Source organism: Stenella coeruleoalba (assembly GCF_951394435.1).
Source record: "Stenella coeruleoalba genome assembly, chromosome: 5".
NCBI lineage: Eukaryota > Metazoa > Chordata > Mammalia > Artiodactyla > Delphinidae > Stenella > Stenella coeruleoalba.
In genome coordinates this window covers 78,386,927-78,406,078 of record NC_137150.1, presented here as the reverse complement: position 1 = coordinate 78,406,078, position 19,152 = coordinate 78,386,927, and the positions used below count along the sequence as shown (strand labels likewise).

Genomic DNA, 19,152 nt, shown 5'->3' with positions numbered 1-19,152 from the left:
ACTATGTAGAAAGCATCTGAAAGATTCAAAACAGGAGGAAGGTAACAAGTTCAAGGGAAAATGCAAAGCAAGGAAATGGGGAAGGGGAGAAGGAAACAAATGTGTATCAAGGTTCTACTAGAAAGCAAGCGGAAACTCCTGATGCAGCTATTTTGTTGCCTCTATATTAACTCAGGCTTTTAAATGCAGTTTCCTCAAACTTTTCTCTCAAAATGTATGTTAACTACTTATGAAATAATGAATTAACATGCACAACTGATGTACTTGACTCTCACATATGGGCGAGATTTCCATTTTCTACTTTGTTCATTTCTATAACATTTAAGTTTTTATAAGTATACATTACTTTTATAATAAGACAAAACCAGAAAAATTCTATCAGAATGAGGTTAGCTTCCATGGATAAGCCACTTGTACCCCCAAATAATCATTGTGAAGTGTTGTATTCATGTTTTAAAAAATGTATTGATAGTAGTCATAGCAATAATAATATTATATAATAAAAGGATATTACTGAGCATATTACATATTACACATCACACTCACATTTTCCTTAAAGGTTAGGTTTAAAACCTCACCTCCCCACCCCAAACAAAATGATATAGGTGTGGCTCCACTGTTGCCAACACAACCACGCACAAATCTATGACGATGTATAAAGAGACTTAGATAACTGTGTGGGTGATATGAGCAGGCAGAGGCATTGGAACTCCCCTCTCCACCCTATACACCACTGGTCGATAGCTACCTTAAGGGCTCCATGACTTGAATTCCCAAACATCTGCCTACAGATTTTGCCTATAATCTCTCTTTTAGTCAATGCTTAATTGTTCTCAAATTTAGTGTGCATAAGAATTACCATACCAAGAAGCACACACAAAGCCATGTATCCTACACTTTATGGGTGATTTAAGGAATTTTTCAGAGATAATTTTGTTTGTACTTAATTTTTGTCTTACTTGCTGACTTTATAGCCACGCTGTTCCTTTGTATAATATGAGATTTGGCTCTACTTGAGAGAACTGTCAGAAACTTAATTGGGGATTCTCTTTGCCCCCTGAAGAAAAGAATTAGAAAACTTACTGTGGTTCAAATACCTTCTCAACCTTCCAAAGCTAGTATATAATAAATGTTTAATTTTTAGCCTGACCAAGAATCCATCCTTTATTTTTTCTAATGAAAGATGGAGTCCTATTATTAAGCAGTCAGGTCTATTTATTAATCTAAAACAAACAAGTATGACCATTGTAACTCTAAGAGAGAAATTGGAGAATTTGAGATGTAACCCATTGAGGAGTCAAGCAGATTCTCAAAGAATGAACAGTGACTTTGGATAGAATGATTTATGGCCCTTTGTGAGATGAGTGGGGAAGTAAATGGTTAAATGAGTGTGTCTGCCAGATGGGTTCCTAACCCCAGAGTGTGGGAGAGAAGGATGTATGGGGTTGGATTAGGATCCCAGGTGAGACTCAGACAGGTAAAGATGGGGTCCACAGGTTGGCTGTGCAAACTGTGTCCAGCACAGGGCCCTGATCTGGTGAAGAGGAAAGGGGCAGTGTCTCAGCAGAGGACTGTGCCTGCAGGGTTGGGGGTTGGGCTGCCTTTTCCCATAGGCTCAAAGGCAATATATAGGCCAGTGGTAGACCAGGGAGGATGTCTGCTTCATGCACTAAACTTCACACAAGTTTAAGGGTCAGTTATTTAAACAGGATGTCTTGGCTTCAAAATGACTGTGAGATGGGTGATACTGTATGTTGCTAACTCACATATTTTTCCACTCTTAAGTCTTCTCCTCCTGTCCCTGTTGGAGAGGGGTGAGTAGCACTCAAGCAGATACTTGGTTCTCTGAGATTTCCATAATTAGGGAAAAGATGGAGCAGGGCAGGAAAACAAAAGTGACTCTAAATTATTCTGTCTTGTTCTACAAAAAGTCTAAGCATTTGAGGGAAGGGGATTAGCAGGTATATAGACCAAACATCTTGGCAAACCAAGAGGAAGCAGAAGATTTCCTTGGGCTGTGGGAAGGAGTTGTGGAAGGAGAGGAGAGTGGAGGGAAGGGGAGGGAGAGAGACTGATCAATTTGTGTGAACTTTGAATACAGAGGGGACCCTTGAGCCCATGTCTTAGCAACTCCCAGAAGGAAGAAATGGTTGTGTGGCATGTCTGGGACAACAGAACTAGAAATGTCTTGTAGATGATTCCATGCCCAGGCCTGACACGATAGCAGCAGAACAATGGGCATCTCAACACTACCAAGTGAAAGAGGACCAACAAGCATGGCCCAACCCCCAGTCCTACTTTGGCATTGTTTAAAACAAGAGATTCTCAGGGAAGACGGAGACGAAGTTGTTTTCTGCCAGTTTGGCAGATGGAGACCTCAGAATTTAAAAAAATACAAAATGAAAAAAAAATTACCTGAATATAAATTCTGAGATTTACATGTACTATCACTGCCCTTAAGTGAATATATCAAAATGGCTGTATCAGAGTCACGGTTCTTGCCTACTGTGTTCCAGGCACTGGGTGAAGCATGGTCACCACCTGTTCTGTCAAGTAAACTTCACAAAACAGCACTGCATGGCAGATGTCATGATTATCCCAGTTTACAGGTAAAACACTGTAGCTCAAAGACACAGTGACAAGTAGAGGGCCAGGGATGCAAACCCAGGTCTGTTTTCCTTCCTCCATTATGCTCTAGTTATCAGTGACATGTACCTAAACTCAGGGACAAAGGGAATACACTGGGGTGCTCAAAAGGTAAAGAAAAAAAAAAAGGAGCTCAGTCCATTATAGCAATGGGTCTGTCTTGTTACTGAAAGTAGAGTACATAAATAATACTGATATGCAGAGGGAAAGCCTGTCACTAGATCAAAAGAAGGAAACTCTTAGGCAAGGAATGGAAGTTCCTAGGTGACACTAGTCTTACAGAAACCAGGTCAGACAACAAGCCTCTCTTCTCCATATCAGAGGCCTCTTTTCAGAGGCATAAGTATTGAATGTGTTTTCAGTATGCTGTGGTGAGTTTCGATTAAAACAAACCAACCAACCTACGGATGTGTAGATGTATTTTCACGAGCCTATATAATTTCCATTCATTCAACTCACTGGAGCACTCCTAAAGCCATTAGGCTAGAAAAACGAAAGCTTATACACACACACACACACACACACACACACACACACACGTGCACAGGCACGGTCAATCAATTCCAAAATTCCTACCCAAGTTTAAGCAAAAGAACAGATATACTTTAGCATTTATTTTAAAAATCTGTCTAATTCCTCAAAGACCCAGGTTAGACTTAAATGTTTATATTTAAGGCTTTGGATACGTGCTATTCTCCTGTGAATACAGGACCAGGTTACCTGGTTAGGGTCAGGATCAACTTCATCCCAGTTGTGAGTGACATGGCCTTGGTCAATGGATTCAAAAGGCTTGTGAGAAACCGAAGGTAGAATCCTATATAGCCAGCTGGGGGGAAACAAGGACACGTAAGCCTTAGGGTGATGTTATGAGTGACGCACAGACTGGCTCAGGAAATACCATTAGGAAGACGCTCAAGTCAACAATGATCTGTGGGCTTTAATGTGAGAAGCAATGACACAGCATCATTTCTTAATAGCCACTGCTGCCCATAGCCCTGGCCTCTTCTCACCTTTCCACACGATCCATCACTCTTCAAATTGAGCCTCTAGCCCTTGGTTATTTCCATACTGACAAAAAAAGAATTGCCTTTCCCAATGACAACTATAAAGGAAGGGAAAGTACCTTGAGGGATATCTGTGCAGGCAAATCCACAGAAAAACATTAGCTTATGTACATATTGGATACTAATCCTTGCTCTGGCTCTGGAAAGTGAGGACAAGGAGTCCTACACAGATTGAGACAATATGGGTGGTTTCTTTGTCATTTTTGAAATATAAATCAATTTTCTTCTTTAAAATTATAGAAGTAATTCATGCCAGTGATAAAAATAATTCAAGTAATTTAAAATGTCTCAAAAGGTAGACTTAGATGGCTTTCTCCTCCAGTTTCTTCAGAGCCAATCCTCAGAGACATCAGAACTTAACAATTTTCTTGTACATTCTCTAAGATATTTCCAATGCATGATAAGAAAAATTGCCAAATTGTTGTACCACTTTATTCTCACAACACTAATGTGTGAGAGTGCCTGATCACCCACATCTTTACAAATAGGGGGTATTATTACTAATTTTGGCCTTGTAGGTAAAAAATACTATCTCATTTTTATTTTGTATTACCATTATTATGAGTAAGGTTGAGAATCTGTATGTTTATTGGCCCCTTGGAATTTTTCTATAAATTACTTGCCCAAGTCCTTTACCATTTTTCTATTGGGTTGTCTTTTTTTTTTTTTTTTTTTTTTGCAGTACGCGGGCCTCTCACTGTTGTGGTCTCCCCCGTTGTGGAGCACAGGCTCCGGACGCGCAGGCTCAGCGGCCATGGCTCACGGGCCCAGCCGCTCTGCGGCATGTGGGATCTTCCCAGACCGGGGCACGAACCTGCATCCCCTGCATCGGCAGGCGGACTCTCAACCACTGCGCCACCAGGGAAGCCCTCGGTTGTCTTTTTGATGTTAATTTGTAAGATGTTTAGGAAATTAACATATCTAAAATTATAACAGCATCCATCTTTACTTTCTTATAGTACATTTCTGGCTTTGTTTCAGGAAGAGAAGACTCTGATGAAGGAAACCTGAAGGACACCAGGAGGAGAACCATCCAGAAGAGGGACCCAAGTCCTTTCAGAGGCTGTTACCTTGACAGGGTACAGCAGGAAGAGGAACACCACTTGGGGCAATGGAAGACCAGACCTGCTTGAACAAGCTCTAGCCCTTTAAGCCCCAGGACAGTCTACTTCAGGGGGTAGAACTGACCTGGCCCTACACTGAGCCATTTGGGAGATTAAAGGGCTAGCTAGACTTGTTCAGTTTTCTTTTGATTCCTCTAGCTCTAGGTGAAGTAATCTCAGACATTGGACTTCGGGCCATGAATTAACTAGGCCTCTCTAGGTTCTATATGGAATTGAGAACATGTGTGTGTGTATTTTAGAACCGGCTGTGTGATCCTGGGCAAGTTACAAGACTTTCTTGTTTGTTTTTTTTTTTTTTTGGTCACCCTGCCTGGCTTGTGAGATCTTAGTTCCCTGACCAGGGACCAAACCCAGGCTCTCAGTAGTGAAAGCTCAGAGTCCTAACCACTGGACCGCCAGGGAATTCCCAAAACTTTCTTGATCCTATGTTCCTCATCCTTATCTCCTAGGATTGTTGTGAGGATTCAGAGTTTATGTACCTAGAATGCCTGGCACACAGTAGGTGCTCAATTACTAGATGTGTGTTGAATTGTCTATCTGTCTACCCCTAATCATCTGGGTTTTTATGATGGTCCAGATTTCCTACATTCTCTGTGCTGGCTCTCACCTTCTCAGGACCTAAGGGATCAGCTAACTAATCAGATAAAAATCAACCCCTGATAGATATACTCTCTGATAGTTTGTGGGTGGGGGGTGGGGAGTTCCTGAACTCTGTGGCTTAAATGAGTAGTGACTAAATGTAGGAATTTCAGGCTTTCTCATCTATGGATGGGGCTGGTTCCATCTTCCCACTGGGGATTTTGAGCATTTTCACAAAATTCTTGTGGATACCTTTGAAGAGTTCTAAACAGATGGGTGAACCATGCCTAGTGTCCCTTGTTTTTTGGCTGAGTTTATAAAACTCCCCAGGCAGCACTACACTGCCCTGGACAGAGATTTAATTCTGATTCAGGGAATGGTGCCAGCATCTTAATGAAATGCCAACAGCTCCTTTTCAGCCTCCTGGAACAGAGCTCTGCTCCTGCTGACTGAAGATATTGCTGAATAATGGGGGCAGGCAGCAGAATCCAGAGTCCAGGTGTCCAGTTAGTGAATGGGTCATAAAGTCAAGAACATAGTCATGGAGGCCAGGCTGTCATAAATTAGAATTGACAGGAATTGTCTGTGTGCTTACCTTACCTTGGCTATCTGGGCTTGCAGAGAGAGAGAGAGATGATTAAATAGTGATAGAATTAATCTTGATTTGACAAGTATGGGAAACTATCTCTTCCCCCTCCATGTACAGATCTATCGAGAGGGAAGCAATATTGATATTGACATGGTAGCATAGCACCTGCCACTCAGTTTTCCGACAGCCTTCTAGGGATACACTGTATTGGAAGGAGACACTCTGCTACTGTGGCAATAATGATGATGATAAAAATTAATGTTAATTGAGCACTCACCATGTACCCGGCAATGTGCTAAGCACCTTACATATGTTCTTTCCCTTAATCCTCATCACAGCTATGAGATAAGTACTATTATTATCTCTTTTACAAATGAGAAACCAGAAGGCTCTTGGAGGGTACATGACCTGCCCAAGGTCACATAGCTGGAAAGAGAAGGAACCAGGATTTAAACTCAGGAGGCCTGCCTCCAGAGTGGGCACGATTAACCCCTAAGGGAAACAACCTATCATTTGTGTAGTCCATGGTGCTTTTGTTCTCACTATCTCATTTACTTCTCAGGAGGACTCGCTGGAGACAAACCCAATCACCTTCCACTAAGCAGTACAAGACTGCCTGCCCTCCTCCCCCTAACTCCAATATAAGCAGCAGCCCTCTACACAGGTGTTCTATTCTGAAATTCCCATAATTAGACACTGCTTGTTTAAGTCACAACACTCAACTGCTTCCCTAAACCACAACAGGTACTGCAACCAACCTGCCCCATAGGAGTTAACCAAGAGACTGAGTTCATTGACCTGGCTTGTAGGATTAGAGCAAACATGGATCATGACATGTTGTGCTAATGAATGTGCTGGTTTCCAGCAAAGACAAAATCCGAGGAGAAAAATCCTTATTAATTCAAACCACCAGGGGCCATAATACATGACCTTTCATCTAACCCAAGCTTGGATTATCCAACGTTTTCATCCAAAGAACATAATACTTCTAGTCAGCTGAGGAAGATATTGCACTGAATCTTCTATAATTTTGAGTTAATCATTATAAAAAAAACTCCCAAGTAAATCAAAATTCGGAACTCAACTGCACAATCCCAGGGGAAGGCCAGACTGTGAGGAAGACTTTCTTCTGAGTACAAGCAACAAATTATAAATGGAACTAGACATGTCTGTTTTCTAGGCTCTGTGCAGCTGCTCTCTCCCCTTCTTCTATCAGTCACTTGATTCTAGCTGGAGATGAGGTTCATCCTCCCCTCACTATGACCCAGAGCACAGCCTGTAAGAAGCAGGATCTTGGGCAACCCTGGGAGGCTGTGGCCCAGGTATAGGAGGCAGCACTAAATACTAGTCATAGCTCCCATAGACGGCAGGTCAGAATTAACCTAATCCTTTTACCTTCTTTTATTGCTGCTCCGTGGACAAGTGAAAGCTGATCCTGAGAGCTGCTCAGCATACAGATTGTAAGGGCAAACTTGAGGATTATTCTAAAACAAAGGAGGCAATAAATGACATCACTCCATCAGAAAAGCATTCCACCTTCCCATCAAACAACTCAGTGGGTGAATTCTGTCTTGGATGGCGATGCTCTGAGCCACTCACTGCACATGACCATCTCCAACCCATACGTCCTTCTTGTAATAATGTTTTAGGTGACTTTCCTCCTTGATTAGAACAGTAGTACATGCTTATTGTAGAAAATTTATAAACTATAACCCATTATCTCACCATCCAGAAATAACCCAATGTTGACATATGAGTATATTTCCTTCCATTCTTATCCTCCAAAATGGCAACGCTATGATATGTGTAGTCCTGTTAATAATTAGCACTTAAAAAAAAGAGGAAACACTATATCATGAGCATTTTTTCATGCCATGAAATGTTCTTAAAAATTTTTGACAAAATTTTTGTTTGCCATATTTTTGCTATTTTAACCAACAGTAGTATGAACATCTTTGTGCACACATTTTTTTTTTTTTTTAACAAGGACTGATTATTTTCTCATCATTGCCATATCTTATGCTGTTCAAGGGAACTTTAAGGAAGTCCCTTAACCCCGGACCTAGGGGATCTTCTTGAAAGCCTTAAATTTAATGTTACTTTTCTGGGACTAAGTGCTTTGCCATAGGTAACCATTATCCAACTTTAACTTTGTATTGTCATTGTTCTGCATCCTAATTGTCTTAATGATTTGTGAAACTCCTAGACAGTTCACAGGCTAATTTTCAAGATGGTGGGTAGAAGCACTTGGCCTGAAAGCTGGTCATTCATTTCTATAATTCAGAGTTCTCCAAGCTGATATTCTATTCACTCATACCTGTCCTTCTGGCAGGGCACCTGGGCAGCGAGGATCCTCTGAGGCACACTCATTACCGAATCCAGAAATGTACTGCATGTGACAAAGACACAAAGGCCACCATTAATGGGATTTAAAGAGTATTTTGCTATTTTGACTGTCTATGAAGGTAAGAATTTCTTTATGACATATGTTTGTGTATCACATTCTATACATAACATCTTTGCTATGTCTTGGCATGTGAACCATTTAGGAAAGATAATTTCTCTGTGTGAATTTTAAAGACCACCAATTAATTGGGAGAAGAGTGCTGGATATTACATGGACTTTCCATCCTTAGCTGTACTTAGTTGATTTATGGGCTTATTCTTAATTATCCCACTCCAAGAACAGGTTCTTTAATTCTGGACCCATCAGGGAGTTCCTGAGAGGGGAGATGGCTCAGGCATCACCTCAACTCCAGGTTAGTAAGATCTGGCTGGCCTGGCTTGCAACCTCCCTGAGGTTGGAGCTCCACTTCCCCTTCATATGATGAAACAAGTAGCTGTAAAGAGTGTGTGGATCCAATCTGACAGCAAAACCCTTGAGAAAAAGCCCTCCAACCAGCCTCGCTGCAGGCAAAAACCTATATCATCTGGCTCATCTATGGAGCACTTGTAAATATATTTGCATCTATGTGGATGTAGGAAAACAAGTTTTGAAGATATGCATGGCTTTCAGGAGAATAGCCAGATCTGTCCTCAGTGGCACAATGGAGTTCATTCTGATTGTCATCAATTTACTTTTCATCCAGAGGAAAAAAAGGGAGTTTCTCAATAAAGTAAAGTGTGCGGAGCCCCTAAAACTTATTTTGACAACACTTAAACACACCTGTGAGTTCTTGTTCACTGTCTGGCTTCTCTGCTAGTTTATAAGCTCCATGAAGGATGGAACTATGGCATCTTGTTTACCTCTATATGCCTTGTGCCCGGTTTATAGAAGGTACTCAGTAGATATCTACTGTTTGATTTAGTTTTTCCCTTACAGCCTGTTCTATTCTATTTATTTATTTATTTATTTTTGGCTGGGTTGGGTCTTCATTGCTGTGCATGGGCTTTCTCTAGTTGTGGAGAGTTGGGGCTACCCTTAGTTGTGGTGCACGGACTTCTCGTTGCAGTGGCCTCTCGCTGTGGAGCACGGGCTCTAGAGCTCAGGCTCAGTAGCTGTGGCGCACGGGCTTAGTTGCTCCGCGGCATGTGGGATCTTCCCTGACCAGGGCTCGAACCCCTGTCCCATGCATTGGCAGGCAGATTCTTAACCACTGCGCCACCAGGGAAGTCCCCCTTAGAGCCTATTCTAACACGAGTGTATGTATCCTGATCTAAGTAGGGTTAGAACCCCCTTTTCTCTAACTTAAACATCAAAAAAAAGGCCATTTTCTTCCCATAGTTGTTCCTCATAAATGTATCAATACTTAATTTTAGCCCATGATAATGAAAGTGCAGCGTCACTCAGTGAGTGAAATGCCACCATCTGAGTACATGTCTTTAAGAGATATAAGAAGGAAGTAAGTGGGTGGAGGATAAACCCTCCAGAATTCTCAGCAGCTTGGAGCAGGATGAGATTGATGTAACACACCTGGATGTGGGAGCAATGATCAGGGCAACAGCTGCCCATATTTGGAAGGAATATCAAATGTGAAATGTTATGACCTAGAAAGCAATGGAAGTGAAATTATTCTTTTTTGCCTCCAGACACAATATTTTTTTATATTTGAAAATCTATCAGCACTAAAAACAGTGTGTTATATTACACAGAGATTGGTTAACAGCAGCATGCAATTTGGAATGATTTCCTTGGGGAAAGGGCAGAGACCATCCAGCATTCTGACTCTCCACTGAATACAATTTTCTTCTCTCTAATGAACCTCATGCTCACCATCAAGAGGATTGAATCTGAGCTGCTGAGAAATGGTATTGACCCGAAATTATCTTCAGTTCTGTGGAATGGAATTGCAGACCAATCTTGCCTGAAGCCACTGAGTACCTCAGTGGCTTCACTTTGTTCAACTGCAGCGTTGTTTCCCTCTGCAAAGGGAGGCAAGAAGGTCTGAGGCTGAGCTTTCTGGCAGGGGTGGGTGGGTTTACTCATTAACCTTCCCCATTCTTTGCAACTGCTGGCCTCAGAACAGAGTCCAGGGTTATTTGTACGTTGGGAACAAAGGAAAAGAGACTTACTATATGTAATTTTAAAGCATATGCTTCAGACTGCTTTAAAAAGTAGAAAAGAAAGTAGAAAGAACAGCTGGTGCTTTGGAAGGGAGCCATCCAGCTCAGAGAGAGGTGTGAGTTCTGAATCGGTTTCTCAATCTTAGCTGAGGTGCATTGGCTGAAGAGGGGGATGAAAACTGCTGAGTCATTCTCAAACCAGTTGGTTTTTCTAATCCCCTGAGAGAAAAATTACAGATGAGTTTGTTAGAGTTTTAAAATATCATGTGCCTTACTGCTGAAGGTATCAGAATCAAGGAAGCAGTATTCTGCAGCTGCTTTCCCAAGGCTTTGAGATCAAGGACAGAATCTGAACTCTGCTTATATCAGCTGTGAAAATCCAAGCTTTCAACTCCAGCTGGTTCAGTGACTATACAAATATACCTTATGCCGAAAAATTAAAAATAAAAACGTCTGACATTAAGCAAGTGTGTTTGTATGCTTTCTTCAATCCAGATTTCTGAATAATTTGCTCCCACATAGAAACAATTTTGTTTCCTTCCAAGAGAATTATACACATCCTTTCTAAATGAAAGAACAAATTACTGAGGTCCATGTAACTTCAGTACCATCAGTTCTTTGGCAGCTCCCTAGTGTACAGCTTTCTAATTTTCACCTGGTCCCCAGGATATGATTTATTTGTCAGAGTAGCTTTATGAGGTGCTTTCTCCTGACTCTGATTCTGGGTAACACCCTGATGGGACGAGCAGATACTATACCTCACTTCCTTTTCCTGGGCATGAGGGAAAGAGAGAGAAGTCAGGGTAGAGATGGAACTATAGCTACCTTTTTCTCCTGTGCAAAGAGTCCAGTATTTCTAGTTAACCTTGATGGGAACATAGGATATAGATTGTTAGGGGAACTTGAAGATTATTGCAAGTAGGCTAAACTGCGGTAGGCTGAATAATAATGCCTCAAAGATATCTATGTCTTAATCCCTGGAACTTGTGAGTGTTCCCTTATATAGCAAAAGAGACTTTGCAGATGTGATTAAGTTAAGGATCTTGAGATGGGGAGATGTCCTGGATTCTTTGGGTGCGCCCTAAATGTAATCATAAATATTCGTAAGGGAGGGAGGTAGAGGAAGATTTGATTATAAAAGAGGAAAAGGTGATGTGATGATGGAAGCAGAGAAGAGTGATGCACTTTGAAGATGGTGAAAGGGACCTTAAGTCAAGAAATGCAGGCAACTTCTAGAAGCTGGAAATGCAGGGAAATGGATTCTCCCCTTGAGTTTTCAAAAGGAACCAGCCAACACCTTGACTTTAAGCCCAGTGAAACTGATTTCAGACTTCTGACCTCCAGAACTGTAAGAAAATAAATTTGGTCATTTTAAGCCACTAAATTTGTGGTAATTTGTTACAACAGAAACAGGAAATGAATACAATAATTATGTAGACCAGGGGGTCCCATCTCTGGCTAATTAGAATCACCCCCAAAGCTTGTTAAAAACAGACCCATACCTAGTGAATCAAAATATTTGGTGCTGGGGCCCGAAGTCTGCATGTTAAACAGCTCTCTTTTTTAGAAATGAAGAAATCAAGACTTGTAGAAGTGGACTTGTAGAAGACTTAAGAACATTGGGTGGTTCATTTAAAATTTAATTTTACTATTTTATCTTTTGAACTTTCTTCCCCCAGTTGTGCTGCTTTTACGTTAATGTGATTTCATTTGAGGTTTTGTGTTGACATATCCATTAAAAGGAAGAAATAAAAGCAGAGAAATATTTTTTTTAACTTATAGTGTGTATTGATTAGAGTGATGCAATCTGGCTTTCTGTGTTTGGATTTGTGATCTGTAGAGCTAACCTTTCCTTGCAGAGATTAGACAGCAGGCTGGGGAAAATGCCTTTGAAATTGAGAACAAAAAGCAGCATGCAATTTACGTTGGTGTGCTGGTGCTGTGCATAATAAGTTGCTCAAAAATTTCAGCAGGATAGGATTTTAGATATAATTTATTTATAAATGGTAAGGATGTTTCCACCCCTGCTGAACTTCCCCATAGCCTTTTCATCAGGAAATGAAGTTTTTATGCACTCCCCCTCTTCTAAGACTTCAACTACCACCATTGATATGATGACCTCCCATATCTATTCTCCTAGCTCTACCCCCTCCCCTGAGATCCAGATCCATACATCTGACCACATCCTGGGTATCTCATCTTGGCTGTCCCTGCAGCAACCCAAATTTAACTCTTGGATCCCAGAACGTGCAGGGCTTTCTGTGTGTGCTGTGCCTTTGCACTTGTTTCCTCTAGCCCCTTTTCAGTGAAGTCAATTTCTACGTCTCTCCTAAGACTCAGCTTAGGAACTGCCTCCTTCAAGGAGTTTCTCTGGGCTCCACCTAGTCCAGATTCAGTTTCTTTCCTATGTTAATTCGTGGCATCATGTATTAACATATAATATTTGCCGAATGAAAGAATGAGAATTCTTTCTCAGTCTTTCTAACTCTTGATCAGGCATAAAGAAGCAAACTCTTTTACTTCGGCGTTGAGTGGTTTTAGGACCCCTGTTAATTAGGGAGATGTTTGATTTTCAAACTCAGCATCAGTTGAAGGGCATTCAGAAAGTGCTCAAACCCTGGGAAGAAGCCTGGAGTCTGGCACACTTGGCTTGAGTCAAGATTCTGGGCAGTTCTACTCAGGTCCACATGCATGTATTGGGCACTGATGCCAGCCTGGGGTGGACACTAGGCATAGTTTTAGACATTGGCCTTGAGGCACTCAGTCTAGCAGATGCTACTAAAGCTCCTTTTGGAGCCTGGGCATGGATTCAGACAAACCCAATTTCTAATCCAGTCTCTATCACCTATCAGCAGTGACCTTGGGCAAGTCACTTAATCTCTCTAAACTTTATTTTCCTTAATGGTAAAGTGGCTACCTCCAGATTTACTTTGAAGATTATGAGTTAATTCATTAGTACCACATAACCCACACATATTTTTCAATCGAAGATTAAATAATAAAAGGAATTATTTCCTAGAGGAAGTGCTAGGGTTTCTACTGGCCAAGCGCTGATTGTGAGCCTCAAAATAACTGAATAGATTAAACATGCCTAATTGGTTGGCTGGAGGCTGTCCAGGAAGCTGCAGCATCAGGAAGGTGTGGGAGAGTAGGGGCTGGCAAACAGACACAGTGAGAAACATGTCTGTCCATGGTGGAGGAGAGCCCTTATGACATCTACAGATTCCCAAGACAATATATGAAAAAAGCTAGGCAAGAGATGGACAGTTAGGCCGTCATCTCTTTTCTTTATCATCCCCCAGCCCCAGCCATGCTTACGGACACCACGGCGAAGCCTCTGAACACAACAGCTTGGACGAGGGCCTCTCTAAGTTCTTTCTGACTCTGAAGCTCTGGAATTCTCAGACACTTCCATGAGTTGTGGCTGAAGAAGCCACAGCAAAGTGGCCAGATAGTTTCTTACCTTCAACTCTGCCATTTTCCTTCTGCTGCAGGTGTGGCGATTTCAGGAAACCCAGGCTCAGAGAGGGTATGAAGTCAAAATGCTTCTGTTTCTCCTTCAAATCACCTCTGGATGTTGTTATTCTACTGCTTCACTGTGCTCGCTGGTCAGCTGGTCGCTCAAACTAGCCACAAGCGTTTCCTAACTGCTACACTAGGGAGAAAGTCCAGCATGCTTGTTTCCAAACTGCTTACACAACTGTCTTTGGTTTTGAAACCCGGGCTGTTTCTGAAGTTTGCAGAGGCCTGTCTCCTCTTCACCCGAGGTAAATGTTGACCAATGATTTGTTCCAGTTAAAAGAAAGAGGCTTATGACTAAAGGCAGAGAATTTAAAGCTCTCTGCGGAAGGAACTGTGGCAGTTAGGGCCTGCTGTGTGAGGTAGAGGCTTCTCCACTCAGTCCCGACTGAGGCTGGGAAGGAACAGGGTGGAGTGTTCACTCTCTGGAGAGCAGTGAGGAAATGATCCGTGCTGTGACACAGGCGTTTTCACGCAGCTACCTGAAGCAGGGACAGGGTCTGGACAGCTCTCCATACCTGCTCCCAGGGATGAGCTGGGTGAACAGTTCAGAGCCTGAAGCACTTCGCTTAAAGCAAACTGAGATATTTACTATTGCTCCTCTTAATTTCTTAAATGTATTTAGTGTTCTTATAAATTCTTTAAGAATCTTATTTCCTAATGCCTGTACCTCTCTAGAAAGAGACCAAGGGATTACTTTCCAGCCACCTTTTCCATGACTCCCTTGTCCTTCATCTTGGCTACTCTCCTTAGCCATGGTCAGGTATCAACTTCATGGCTAATGGCATTCAGGAAGGAAGAAACCATATATCGAGAGCTTGTTCATGCCAGATTTTCCCACAGACATTACCTCATTTAATTTCACAAAAACAATCTTTTAAACTAGGCTTTATTATCATAAACTCAGGTGCAGCAGAACAGGCAGGAAGTGTAAATGGGTAAAGTAGGCTAGGTGATTTTTTAAGATATGACTTTTATACACGAAGCTCCAATTTTTAAACATTGGCAACTTAAACAAGTGAATGGATGAATGAATGAATGAATAAAGCCATTGTAATAGATTGCAAATAATGCCCACAGATTCCTTTCATCCTTGTATGTATGCCCCTTTGCAATGTGACTTTGCTGCTCCTCCCAAAATGAGACGGAGTCTTTTACTTACCTCCTTGAATCTTACTTTGGCTAATAGCAAACACAACACAAGCACAGGTTTGAAAAATGCTGTGCCTTACGATTTGCCCATTTCTTGCTACTTGAGACCACCATTCAGAGAAGTCAGGCTAGCCTCCTTGAGAATGAGACCAAGAGGTCCAGGCACTCAACAGCCCAGCACTAGCTGCCAGATGTGTGAATGAGGCAATGTGGCTGCCAGATGACTGCAGACACGTACGTGATCCCAGGTGAGATCAGCAGGAGAACCACCAGCTAAACCTAGCCCAAACTGCTGACCCACAAAATTGTGAGCAAATAGAATGACATATTTTATGCCATTAAATATTGGGGTGTTTTGTTAAGCGGTGATAGATAACTGATACAATTATGTCAAGAAACATGCATGTAGGTGTGAATGACTATGGGCTGCCAGTTTGACACATTCTGCTTTAGATAAAGGGGTCTAAGCAACCTCCAGAGGTCCCCAGGCTCCAGCGTACTGCAGTAGCAGCAGAATGATTTGCCTGTGTCTGAGGTGTTAGCACAGAAAGGACCAGGCCAAAGGAGCCATGTTGATATAAACAAGTGACAGGCTGGTAGCAAACTGTGTGGATTGATGCCTGCAGACCAGGGAGTTTATAGCACATCTCAGCATATGTCAGCATAGACAACTGACATTGTGGTATTATATAAGCTTCCCTGGAATTTATATGCAAACCTGGGAGAAAGGGGGGTGTAAACCCTAGCTTTACTGAGGCTAAGTTTTTATTATTCCTGCAGTATGCAGTATGCAGACTCAAAATCAAAAGTGAATTCAAGAAAAATATTTCTTGCATATCTGAGTTTATGAGTACATTGGGTCTTGAATCTCTATTGATCATAGAAGTTAGGCTTTGGTGATTAGGGGGAAAAATGGATGGGAACCAATAAACGACAAAGGAAAAGCTTTACTGCTTTGTTTTTCCATAAACTTTATATGTTCTTTCCAAATCAGCTTTGAAGGTAGATTTAAGAGGTGTTTCAGTTCCTTCCTAAGGTGTGAGAGATTTCTGAAAGAGTAAGAAAGTGGTAACAGATCCTTGACTGGATGAAAATTATTTTGAGGGGCCTGAAAATATTTAAAATTGAATAAACCTATCAATTCCCTATTTAGAGATTTCTCCCAAGTGGGTTCACTTTATTTCCCGTCTTCTTCTGTTTCTGTAACAATAATTCAAGAAAACGAGTATTTGCTTTGTAACCACTATGTGCCAGGTACTGTGCCATACACACACACAGGAGAAATGAGAATAAATAAAATATAGAACACATAGCTCTGAGTCTATGTCTGATGACTTTCTATTTTAATCTAATCACACACTTATTTATTTATCTTACAATTATTGGGGACCTGCTATGTGCCAGGCCCTGTGAGGTGTGGGGGGATACAGAAATGATTGAGAGTCTGGTCCTGTAGGAGGGTGCATGCTGGAGAAGACTGACCAATAAACAGGCCATTACAACGGAGTGCCATGTATGCTGTGACAAGAAAGAGTCAGGGTGCTATGGGAGGGACTAGGAACCACAGAGCTCTGACTAGCTCCCTGAGGAGATGATAGCTGAGCCAAGTCACACAGAGTAAGAGTTGGATAGGGCACTGAGGAGAGGGAGGATTGTACACAAAGACAGAGAAGTGCAGTGCATTCAAAGACCTGTTTTTAGGGCACTGACGGAAACAGAGTGGAGGAGCCTAGTGAGGGAAGGCTTCCAGAAAGGGGAGTTTTGGCAGACATTTAAAGCAGGGGAAAGAGGGGAACTTCTAGGCAGGGTGATTAGCATTCAAAAAGACACCTAGGGCTTCCCTGTTGGTGCAGTGGTTGAGAGTCTGCCTGCCAATGCAGGGGACACGGGTTTGTGCCAGGTCCGGGAAGATCCCACATGCTGCAGAGCGGCTAGGCCCGTGAGCCATGGCCGCTGAGCCTGCGCGTCCGGAGCCTGTGCTCCGCAACGGGAGAGGCCACAAGAGCGAGAGGCCCACATACCGCAAAAAAAAAAAAATAAAAAGACACCCAGTGGAAGAAGCAGGTTGTGTGCAGGAACAAGGCAAACATATACTGGACCAGAGCAGAGTCACAGTATCAAAGTGGTGAGCAATAAGAACAAAGATGCCAAAAGCCAGGCAGAGGGAGAGGGATTCAGCGAATGATATGGGGAACAGGTGAAGAGAAGAACTTGAAAAGGACCAGAAATTGGAGACACCAGATCCCTGCCACCTCTGGATTCTAGCACAAGATAGGTTTACTCTCTGCAGAAGCTCTGGACTCACAAACATCAGGGAGTGGGGAGTAGGACCAAAACCAAGTGTAGTGATGATAAAATCTCCAGCTTCCTTCTCCAATTGCATTTCCAGAATGCTATCAGCAAGTGTTTTACCCTCCAGACAGGACACTGGAGGATTCTTCTCTAGGACAGTGTCCCATAAATACTATACATTTTGATCAATAATTATTAAATATAAAAGGCAAAGTCTTTCTGGAAGTGCTTCTTTTAATGAGGTAGATGGCTCCCTCCCACATTAATTCAAATATCCATGAATAATTCTTATTTCTAGAATGACACAGGATTCAGCATCATTTAATCCTATTTTTTGCTTTTTTAGACATAAATGTTGAGAAAATTTGTTCACATAAATAAGCAGTTATGAATGGAAGGGATTTTGTTATGGTAGCACTCAAATTCCTTCTGAATTAAATACCAAAAATCACATACTGACCTATCATTAAACATTATTTTAATGACCTATCAGTCAATAACTCAGGTTGGTTCTTCTTCAATTTTGTTGCAAGCAAATAATTGGAAACCTGATTGGAAAAGGCTTTGTTACCCAGCTATTGGAATCAGTGACTTTAACTGTTACCCTTTCACTTGGAGGTGCTTTGTCTAACTCATTTACTCAGAAAGGGTTAGGAAAATAAAAATGTTAATTTTATATACCTTTGCCTGTATAATTATTTTTGATGTAAATGTTATTTTGATATTTTGATAGACCAGGCAAGAAGACTTGACATGAAAGAATGTGCCACAGCCTTGGATGTTTCCTACCAAAGCTCTTTGCTTTGTTCTCAGGAGCTCTTCCTTAAGAGCTCTGCATTTTTTTTTTTTTTTGTAATTGTGAGGAGTGGAACAGACAAAATCCTTAAATAAAACTAATATTCAGAATTGTCCCTTTGTTGGCATCCAGAAGACATTTACACCCCTGGGCAATATGCCGTATTTCTATTGCACTAGTAGTGAGATGCTCTTTTTCTGTAGTGGGAAAAGGGCAATTGGGAAAGTAGAGGTGGTAAATAAGAGCCAGCGCGAGCTGCTTCACAAGCAGATCAATCTTAACAAAGATACATTCATATGAGAATTCGTGATCTGAAAAATGATTCCCTTAAAACTATCCGTGCCCATGTACCTCTTGGAAGAGATTCTTCCACACATCCCAGTTGGAAGACCACTGATCCACACCAAGAAAATGGAAAATATTACATCTAGGAAACTGGGGATTATTACAGAGTAATGTGAAGGGCAAGTGGCAGGCCTAGAGAGCAATCACTCCAGAGTGCAGTTAGAGGACGGAGGACTTCAGGACCGATGTCTCCAAGAAAAAAATGAAACTGATAGATTACCTGATATATTTGATGGTACTGAACAAGATTTTACATCTTTGTTGAAGTTTAGGGGTTTCATTCTTCACCTTTACTTATTGATGATCTTGGTAAAGCTTAGTGGTTGGCCAGCTGAGAAAACAAATGTGGTATAAGAGAGGGGCTATGTATAAGATGGCAAGGCATTTCATTAGAAATAGATATACCCAGAGGGTAGAAAGTGCTAGTATTAAAAATGGGTAGCAGTACATCGAAGACAAATATTTCCTGTTTTGCCAATAGAGGATGTGACAATCACGCTACGATTGCTGTGGCATGTGTAGCCTTGGGAAGGAGGAGTGGCT

General features: G+C 41.7%; 1 protein-coding gene across 1 annotated transcript in view; it reads right to left on the bottom strand.

Annotated features, from left to right (window-relative positions):
* The window catches only part of HGD (homogentisate 1,2-dioxygenase), a gene marked incomplete at its 5' end in the record, with an annotated part of 44,925 nt that extends 30,942 nt beyond the window's left edge, over window positions 1–13,983 (bottom strand). Inside the window, 4 exons of the mRNA XM_079921426.1 lie at window positions 3,367–3,472; window positions 7,398–7,486; window positions 8,320–8,391; window positions 13,969–13,983. Coding sequence (XP_079777552.1) covers window positions 3,367–3,472; window positions 7,398–7,486; window positions 8,320–8,391; window positions 13,969–13,983 — 282 coding nt within the window. The remainder of the gene's footprint in view (window positions 1–3,366; window positions 3,473–7,397; window positions 7,487–8,319; window positions 8,392–13,968) is intronic.
* Window positions 13,984–19,152: the final 5,169 nt, after the last annotated feature.